We start from the raw sequence: 10,727 nt of genomic DNA, 5'->3' as shown, positions 1-10,727 counted from the left end.
ATTTCTTTATTGTTGAACATTTAGGTTGTTTCCAGTTTTTCACTATTAAAATCGAAGGGTGCCAATGCACCTTTAGGCATAGTCTTTCTTTTCTGGCATGTCATTATGTTAAGTTTATAAGAGCAGGATTATTGATGTAAAGGTATAAATCTTTATGGTCTTCGGTATGGAGTTGGAATAATGCAAGCAAAATGTATTAAAGTGTGACTGATACATATTCTTGACCTTAAGAAAGTGGTAAATTAAATCATGGCTGCAGCACCTGTAGATCGCTCATTCTGCATTTACTCTGCAGGAAGTTCAGGTCATGGTTGAGTGTGTCCTTTCATTTTTAATCAATTTCTGCTCTTAGAGGTATATAACCTCAGCTTCCAAGGTTGAAGATCATATGACAAAGAACTGACCACAAAGACTGATTAAAATGTTATGAGAATATTACACATACAATGCCATTTTCAGCTTGTGACATCTGTCAATGTTATTTAACCTTAAAAAAGAAATTTATTTAAAAGGCATTTGCAAGCAAAATAATTGTATTTTATTGAAAATTCTGAAGTTACAGTACTTGAAGACAAATTTTTTATATTGTAAAGAAAAATAAGTTAAAAGAATTGACTCAAGTGCAACGATCATTTTCATTCAAACTAACAAAACCATTTTGAAAAACAGAAATCTACAGCCTAATTTATTTATGGTATAAACATGTATTTTCCTACTTAGTACAAGAAAACTAATGGAATACTTTTCAAAGTGATCTTTCAACACATCATTTTTCTGGACCGAATTTAAATGTTACATCAGGACTAGTATCTCATTCACATAGATGACTGGTGTATATGTGCATGCGTGTGCATAACAACTCATTTTGATAAGAAATTTTAAGAATGAGACTTATCATTTATCATAGGGCAATAAATAACATTTTTAGCCATTCCTTAAGCATGTTTTCTTTTCTCCTAGGTGAAAACCAATCACTTTCAGAAAGATGTTTAGTGAGCACCAGTGGCAAAACCAGATTAACCATAATACTGCTAAACTATTAACTATTCCAGTCAGCCATTTAATGTTAGAAATATCTTGTTATACCTTTAAGGTCAAAGTTTCTCAAATTTTCTTATGAATGGAAAGCTAGTTGAGGCAAAATGATCAAAATACAGTCATTTTTTAAAAAACTCATTTTACATTATTAATGGTCTACGTTTTTACCAAATTATTTTGTTCCTCAACAGAAAATATTCATCGAGTCACTGGTGTTATTTATTTTATTATTTCCATGATCCCTATTCTGTATCTTCTTTCTTTTAAATAAAGGATAACTAAGGTCAAGACCTAAGTGGGTATACATGATCAGTAAACTAATGCACCACAGACATTGTACTAATACACCTACAGTGAAGAGATGACACAGGTAAGCTATAATTAAGAGCTGTGCTTTGCCACAGCTAGAAATGGCACTAATATAGAACTTTATTTCAATTAATATTTTTATAGTACTTGCAGTTAGAGCTTTTCTGTAATTATTAATGAAAATACTGAATGAAATTAGACCCTGTTATAAAGTTTACAATTTTATGCACACTGCATAAAATGCTTATAAAATATTAAGTTCCTTGCCTAGGCAAGAGACAGAAATGGTTTTACTAAAGGAGAATACAGTGAGGAAAGAATTAAAACAAAATGTGGCACGGCACTTACAGTACTTTTTTCATTTGATGATATCATAAAAATGGTCTGTAACCAAGAAAAAAACCCCTAGTTTTTATTTAACTGTGGAGAAATCTGTCCATGTGGGGAAAAGAAGATCCTCTGATAAAAAATGTCTGAGAACCAGTGTTCTGACAGGTCAACTCTGAAATTGGTGAACCCCTTCTGGACATAAGGGAACAGTGAAAACTGACTTAGAAGAGAGGTTATCGGAAGTAAATAAAGCTTCCTCTCCCTCATCTCAGTAGCAGAAAAGGCTCTCAGGCACGTGATTAGCTTTCAGAGCAGAGACTTCACTGTGGTGGCAGATAAAATACTGAATTATTTCACCATAATGCAATGGACAAAGGTACCAAATACGAAATTTAACAGATGCAATCACTCTCAGTTTTCTAGGCCCCAAAATAAAAGCAATAGCTGGTCTAATCAAAAGAGCTCTAAAAATCTTTAGAAAATGTTATGACTCATTAAAAATAAAATTTCAGATGAAAAATATTGCCCACTGATTTTCTGCAAATAAAATACCTCATCAAAAAATCCATAAATAAGAGTACTTTTGTACTTTACATATAGTGTTTCCTGTTAAGAATTAAAACTACTCTCTCCCTTTTTAGCTCCTTTTCTGTATTTCAAATTTTCTCTTGTACTTAAAGTATTGATAATTTAGAAAATTAAGTACTGAATGTCAATTCAGCACTCATTGCATAAGGAAGCCTGGTTGAAAATGTGCTCAGCATTTATTTATGCTGAATTCAAAATTTATTTATTGCTATGATAAACTATTCAAAATTTCACTGACTTTTATGAATTCATAAGGAAAATAAACAGGTGAAAATACACAAATAAAATTTCACACACAGACTAGAGATATTATCTAAAGACAGCTGACAAAAACTTAATAGTGCTTTCTATTAAATAATGGTTCTTAAGATATTTTATACCAAGTAATATATTTAAAAAAAACACCTAATTTATTCTTAGATTCAAAATTATATAAGTTTCAATTACAATTACTTTTTCTGTAACTTTTCCACATTCTCTCAATAAAGGCTCAATATAACAGATTTGACATAAAAGTATCACAATTACTGGAGATACCTACCTAATGCCACTGTTAAAAAACAAAGTTTTGATTCTTATGAATTTGTATCAAAATAAAGCTTCTGATATTTCTTTAGGATTTTACTTGATGACCCATTAATGATGGAGGCAAAAAATACTTGAACTAAGTTAACATCTACATATAAAAATATAGAATATGTACACTCGTGATCTTGATGGTATAGTATTACAAATTAGAGTACCACCAGCCTGATTAAAAAGGTCAACATGTTTTAAAGTATGAATTTTTTAAAAAGCAGGGTTCTTAATGTTTTAAACTTAATTTTCATCCTTCATGTCAACTGAGATTCTTTGTTTTGGTTAGTAACTGGACTTGAAGAATATGGAGTAATTAGAAGGTATTTCTCGGGAAGAAACCTGGTGTATCTCAGTATTTAGTAAACAGTTTATTACTGTCTTGGTTTTTCCTAACCATGACTCTCTTTTATTCTGCCCATTCAGATCAATAAAACGCTATAATAAGGAAAGCCACATGGCTGTATACAGTGCACAAATCCTGTATTTTGCCAGATACCTATTTTTTGCCATTAAGATGACGCCTACAAAATCTAGAAAGGGAAGAAACAATAAGGAGAGCTGAAGCCAACAGGACAATTGGGCACCTTTACCAGCCAGCAGTTAAACGAGTAGGTGGTTTCTATTCTAAGAAAACTGCTTCTTTCCCTGGTTGAGGTTTATATGGCTGTAGTGCAGCCTTTTTAGAGTTTTCTGATTTTCTGCTCAGGTCAATATACTCTTCAAAGATCACCTGATTTCAAGTATTAAAATATAATTAAATAGACTCAACACTAAAGTTAAACTGAACATAATTTATTATTTTTCTTAGATGTGATGTGAAATGAAATAATCCTGGACTGCAGTCAAACAACAGTACTCTTCACCTCAAGAGTGTGTGGTCTTGACAGAGTTACTTAACCTTTCTGGGCATCCATTTCCTCAGGTAAAAAAATCAGGGAATAGTATTGGGCAGCCTTAAAGTCTCTTTCAAATTTAATTGAAACACTAAGTCCATACCTTGCACAGTGTCTCATAGTTTTCTCTATGAAAATCAACTACCATTACAGAATAGTATAAACAGAATTCTGGTTTTAAATGTATTTCTGATGCTTACATTATGATTCATGAGAGTTTTCTACACTTCCAGGGGCTAATCATAAGTATTTGGATATAATAAAAATATAATCGAGATGTTTTTACATTATACACAAAGTATATTTTGACATTCACTGGGATGGTCCAGCAATTTCTGTGCCTATGCCCTTTAATTCTGATTGCTGAAAATCCTGTTCAGTCCTCAACTGGGTGGCAGAAGAGTAATATGGGGGTAAAAGAGAATTTGGTTAAAGTATTTCTGATTGAATGAAGAATAACTGAGGTCTAAATCTTTAATTTTTTACATTTTAATTTTTTCAATTTTCAAAACTAAATTTTTGGAAATTATTGCTAACACTTAAAACCAAGAATCTGTCATAGTTTACCAGTACTAGTAACCCAGCAAACTATCAATATTGTGCCAAAAGAAAACAGAATCTGGTTCTATTTTTAAGTATATGGCAATGCGTTCTACTAGTTCTTATTTTAATCATTTTCAGAATTGAGACAAAAGTAGAAGACTCATAATAGTGTGTCAGCTATTTCAAACCAGATGTAAAGCATGTTGAATTCAAATTTAGAGAGGGACTTTGTGGAGTACCAGCTATCACTTTGGAAGTAGGATAAATAATTTCTTCAACAGTTACATAGCTACCTAACAAGAAACCAACAACTCCAGTAAATGCTATAGAAATATTTTTCAGGATCATCCATATATTGTAGTGTTCCTTAGAAAATGTAAGAATTTCAACTAAAGGTGGCAGGATCAGGGCCAGCGTGCTGCTGCTCACGGCTCCAACAAACGAAATCACAATGTCTAAACGAGGAATCAGAATTGCTCCAGCACCTAGATAATGAAAATAGATATTTTTATTTAAATATTTCACACTTACATGAGTACTAAATATGGATATTTTTAATACATTAAAATTAATGTAAGTAGGCACTACTAAACTACTGCTTGTGGAAGAATGTCATATTTTGTTGTAAGCTAAAAAAGAAAAAACCAGAACAGTGAGTGACATGTCTTGGACTTTGACTTGTCAATAGAGTTCTTATATAAACAGCTTTTAGTTTTGTGCTGTGAAATTCTGGGCAAAGAAGTTTGGATAGTTTATTTCTAAACCATTTTTATTACTCTGCCATTCAGTTCATTCTAGATAAGATGGTGTGATACAAATAAAGCATTAAGTAAATGAGGAGAGAGAGCTATTCCTTAAACTAGAATTTCAATTAATACCAAAATAGAAGAAACAATGGAAATAGAAAAATCATTATTAAGCAAACACCACAGTAATAATTGTTGTATGAAAAGTCACTGAAGGATGCTGAAATTTGTGGGCAAAAACTGTATGAGAACACAATATTTGCATAGTCTCAAAATATCTCCCTACAAAACACTTAATTATAAAGGGATAAAGTTTCTCTGCAGTGTAGAAATTTCTCAGACACCACCTCAACCACGTGACTAAAGTTAACATCACCAGTAATAAGACATAATGATACCACGATGTGATGCATGGAGAAGTACAAAGCATCGCCTGTCCAATTTGTGTTAAAAATACTTAACTTCAATTTAATCATAAGAACACATCATACAAATCCAAACTGAAGGAAATTCTGCAAAATTACTGATACTTCAAAAGCATCAAGGTGAAGAAAGACAGACAAAAATTTTCAGGACTGGAGGAGATTAGTAGACATGAGAACTAAATTCAAGTGGGACATTACATTGGTTCCTGGATCAGAAAAAAAGATAGTAGTGGGAAAACTGGCAAAATCAGAATAAGGTCTATAGATTAGTTAGTAGCACTGTATCAATGTTAATTTCCTGTTTTTAATACTTGTAGGAGGTGGCTCTAAAATGGCAGCGAAAGAGGACATGGAGCTCGTCCCATCCATGAACACACCAAATGTGCACCTGTATTTAGAGCAACTCCTCCTGAGACACAACAGAGGGACAGAAGAGCTTCTGCAGAACAAAAAAGAGAGAGAGAGACTGCACAGAGAAGGCTGGGAGCTCACCCGGAATCTGAGGGAACCCATCAGGAATGGCGGAGCCAGTGAACACCACTGCTTCCATTGCCCCGGCACTTGGATAGCTCAGGCAGGAGTTCTACCTGGCCGACCTGCAAGGCTGCAGTAGCAGGTCCCCAGCTACCCATCCTGGAGCTAGCTCCAGCAGGAACAAGTGCGCGTCATAGCGGGTACACAGTGCCCTTCCCCTGCCACCCCAATCCAGAGCTACATTCAGCAAGCACAACAGGCGGCTGAGTCTTGCCTGCACCAGGGCACTGCTGCATGTACCCACTGGGCTGCCCCACCAGGAGCAAAAACAGAACCACTAGGGAGTCCTATTAAGTGCATGCCGGTCAGCCCTGCCTGGAGTAAGAGGGAAGTGGGCCCTGAGGTGCACATCTATGGGACAGTCCGGCTCGAAGCAGGCTCTGGCAGCCGTCAATCAAAACAACAGGGTGAGCCATGTGGGCACAGAGGGAAGCTGCACCTGGAGGGAGCGAGCGACAGCAGGCTGCTGCTATGGGGCCTGTACAGGGCCTCCATCCCGGAGCAGCAGCAGGGTGAGCTTTGAGCACACAGCTGCTAGCCTCCCACTCCAGCCCCCAGGAAGGGGGAGACTGCAGAGTGCTGCTGCAGCCATGCCTTCACAGGACCCCCAGACCAACAGCAGGTAATCAAAACAAAATGGCTTCCAAACAAATAAAAAATAAAGTTAAACACACACTTACAAAAAAAGGGGTTTGTCTCATTCTCACACAGGAGGCAGCTCCGCCCAAATCAAGAGCAGGATCAGCAGGGCTCTGCAGCACAAGCCTACAGAACTGCCCTACCCAGCACAGCAGGAAAGCCCACACACACCAGGATGCCCCAACCTGAGCCCACACCCTCTGGCCAGGCAGCACCCCAGGTGCCTGCCTGGATTCCAACCAACACACTAGGAGCAGCAGGCATACAGTCTACAAAGAAGCCACTTTTACCTGAGACTACTTTTTTAAGGCTGGGACAGAAAGCTACCATGTTTCCCCAAAAATAAGACCAGGTCTTATAATTTTTGCTCCAAAAGACGCATTAGGGCTTATGTTCAGGGGATGTAACACTGAAAAATCATGCTAGGGCATATTTTCCGGTTAGGTCTTATTTTCGGGGAAACACGGTATTTCATTTAACTCACAGGAACAAGTACAGAAAGTTAAAAAAAAAAAAAAAAAAAAAAACAATAGGGAAGCAGAACAATATGCCCCAAATAACTAAACAAGATAAAACCCTGGAGAAAAACTCAAATGGAGATAAGTAATTTGCCTGGTAAATAATTCAAAGAAACAGTTATAAGAATGCTCAACAAAATTTAGAGTAGAATAGTGGAACTCAGAGAATTTCAAGAGTTATAAAATATAAACAAAAAAGAGCCATTCAGAGATAAAGAATGCAATAACAAATGAAAATCACATTAGAAGGAATCAACAGCACATTAATTAATATAGAAAAACATTAGTGAGTGGAAGACAGAGCACTGGAAATCACCTAATCAAAGCAGCAAAATTAAAAAAAATTTAAAAATGAGTATAGTTTAAGGGAAGGGACCGCTAGGACAACACCAAGAACTCTAACATTCGTATTTTAAGAATTGCAGAAGGAGAAGAGAGAAAGGGAAAGAAGTATATTTGAAGAAATAGTGACTGAAAACATTCCTAATGTGGGGAAGAAAACAGGCTTCCAGATCCAGGAAGCACAGAGTCCCAAACAAGATGAACCCAAAGAGGCCCACACCAAGACATATTGTAATCAAAATGGCAAAAGTTAAGGATAAAGAGACAATCTTTAAGGCAGCAAGAAGAAAACTAGTCACAAACAAGGGAAACCCCATAGACTTTCAGCTGATTTCTCAACAACTTTACAGGCTAGAAGGGTGTGGCAGGACATCTTTAAAGTGTTGAAAGAAAGGAACCTACAACCTAGAATACTACACCTGGCAAGATTATCGTTAGGAATTGAAGGAGAGATGAAGAATTTACCACCATTAAATCCACTTTACAAGAAATGTTAAAGGGCCTTCTTTATACAGAAAAGAAAAGGCCATAACCAGAAATAAAAAAAAATATGGGAAAGAAAGAAAATACCACTGGTAAAGTAAAATATATAATAAATACAGTGAATCAACCAGTTAAAAATCTAACAAGAAGGTCAAAAGACAAAAGTAGTAAAATTAATTACAATAAATAGTCAAGGGATACACAACACAAAAAGATATAAAACATGATGTCAATAACAAACCATGGAAAGGGAGTAAAAATGTAGGGCTTTTAGAATGTGTTTGAACTTAAACTCCTATCAGCTTAAAAGACTGCTATAGATGGATATACATGAACCTCATGGTAACCATAAACTGAAAACCTAGAAAAAATAAATAAAAAGGAACTCCAAACACTAAAGAAAACCAGCAAATCAAAAGGGAAGAGATAAAGAAAAGAAGAAAGGAACACAGGAGAATAGCAAAAACAAACCCCCCACCAAAAAAAAAAAAAAAAAAACAATTAAAATGACAATCAGCACATGCCTATCAACAATTACTTTAAATGTAAATTGACTAAATACTCCAATCAAAAGACACAGGGTGGCAGGACAGATAAAATAACAAGACCCATCTATATGTTGCCTATGAGAGACTCACTTGAAATTGGAAGACACACATAGACTGAATGTGCAGGGAATGAAGAGGAGTCCATGGAAACAGAAACAAACAAAAAAGCTGGGGTAGCAGTGCTCATATCAGATAAAATAGACTTTAAAACAAAGAATGTAAAAAGAGACAAAGAAGGATATTACATAACGATAAAGGGGTCAATCCAAGAAGAGGATATAACAATTGTAGATATTTATGCACACAACATAGGAACACCCAAGTATATAAATCAAATATTAATGTAACTAAAGAGAGAAATTAGCAGTAATACAATAATAGTTGGGGACTTATATAACCCACTTACCTCAATCATTCAGACAAAAAATTATTAAGGAAATAATGGCCTTAAATGCCACATTAGGCTAGATAGACTTAATAGACATTTTTAGAACATTTCATCGTCAAACTGCAGAATACACATTTTTTCTCAAGTGCACATGGAACAAGGATAGACCTTATATTAGGCCACAAAACAAGCTTCAATAAGTTAAAGAGGACTGAAATTATACCAAGCATATTGTCCAACCACAATGGTGTGAAACTAGAAGTCAATACAGGAATAAAACTGGAAAAAACAAATCAAAGACTACCTTGAGAAAAATGAAAATACAAAAAAAAATCCCAAATAAACAGTCTATGTTTACACCTAGAGGAACTAGAAAGAGAAAATAAACAAAACCCAAAGGAGGTAAAAGGAAGGAAATGATACAGATCAGAGCGGGGAAATAAACAAAATAGAAACTTAAAAAAAGTAAAATAGAAAGGACAAATTACACTAAGAGCAGGTTCTTTGAAAGGATAAATAAAACTGACAAACCTCTAAACAATCTCATCAAGAAAAAGAGAGCCCAAATAAAATCAGAAATGAGAGAGGAGAGATTACAACCAATAACACAGAAATACAAAGGATCATTAAAGAATATTATGAACAATTATATGCCAACAAATAAGACAATATAGAAGAAATGGATAAATGTTTAGAAACATACAACCTTCTAAGACTAAACTAGGAAGAAACAGCAAATCTGAACAGACCAATTACTAGCAATGAAATTGAAGCAGTAATCAAAAAACTCCCAACAAACAAAAGCCCAGGACCAAAGAGCTTCACAGGTGAATTTTACCAATCATTTAAAAAACACATATCCTTCTCAAACTATTCCAAAAAAATGAAAATAAAGAAACTCTCTCACCACTATTACTCAATACAATATTGGAAGTCCTAGCCACAGCCATCGGACAAGATAAAGAAATAAAAAGCATACAAATTATAAAGGAAGAAGTAAAACTGTCTCCATTTGCAGATGACATGAGACTATATATAGAAAACCCTAAAGAAGCCACCAAAAAATTAATAGAACAAAGGAATTCAGTAAAGTAACAGGATACAAAAATAATTCACAGAAATCCATTGTGTTTCTATACACTAATGATAAATGATCAGAAGAAATTATGAAAAATTCCATTTACAACCGCACCAAAAAGAATAAAATACCTAGAAATAAATTTAACCAAGGAGGTAAGAGACCTGTACTCTGAAAAATATGACACTGAAGAAAGAAATTGAAGAGGACACAAATGAAAGGATATACAGTGCTCATGTATTGGAAGGATTAATATCATTAAAATGACCATACTACGCAAAGCAATCTACCGATTCAATACAATCCCTATGAAAATACCTATGGCATTATTCTCAGAACTAGAACACATAATATTAAATTTATATGGAATCACAAAAGAACATGAATAGCGAAAGCAATCTTGAGAAAGAAGAACAAAGTTGGAGATATCATGCTCCCTGATTTTAAACTATACTACAAAGCTATAATAATTGAAACAGCATGGCACTGGCACAAAAACAGACACATAGATCAATTGAACAGAATAGAGATCCCAGAAATAAACCCTCACTTACATGGTCAATAATCTATGATAAAGGAGGAAAGAATATACTGTGGAGAAATGACAGTCTCTTCAACAACTGTTGGGAATATTGGACCACTCTCTTACACCATATAAAAAATAAACTCAAAATGGATTAAAGACTTAAATGTAAGATCTGAGACCATAAAATTCCAAAAAGAAAACACAGGTAATAAACTATTTG

The 10,727-nt window shown here is 34.7% G+C and overlaps 1 protein-coding gene across 1 annotated transcript in view; it reads right to left on the bottom strand.

Moving 5' to 3' along the window:
• Positions 1 to 515: 515 nt before the first annotated feature.
• Positions 516 to 10,727, bottom strand: part of SLC36A4 (solute carrier family 36 member 4) — a 45,299-nt gene continuing 35,087 nt past the window's right edge. Inside the window, exon 11 of the mRNA XM_074335612.2 lies at positions 516 to 4,765. Within this exon, the coding sequence (XP_074191713.1) occupies positions 4,458 to 4,765 (308 nt within the window). The 3' untranslated portion in view covers positions 516 to 4,457. The remainder of the gene's footprint in view (positions 4,766 to 10,727) is intronic.

This window comes from Rhinolophus sinicus, chromosome 14 (assembly GCF_057876585.1).
Source record: "Rhinolophus sinicus isolate RSI-liver-muscle chromosome 14, RSI-T2T, whole genome shotgun sequence".
NCBI classification, from domain to species: Eukaryota; Metazoa; Chordata; class Mammalia; order Chiroptera; family Rhinolophidae; genus Rhinolophus; species Rhinolophus sinicus.
The sequence above is the reverse complement of the archived record's forward strand: the minus strand, read 5'-3'. Positions and strand labels throughout refer to the sequence as shown.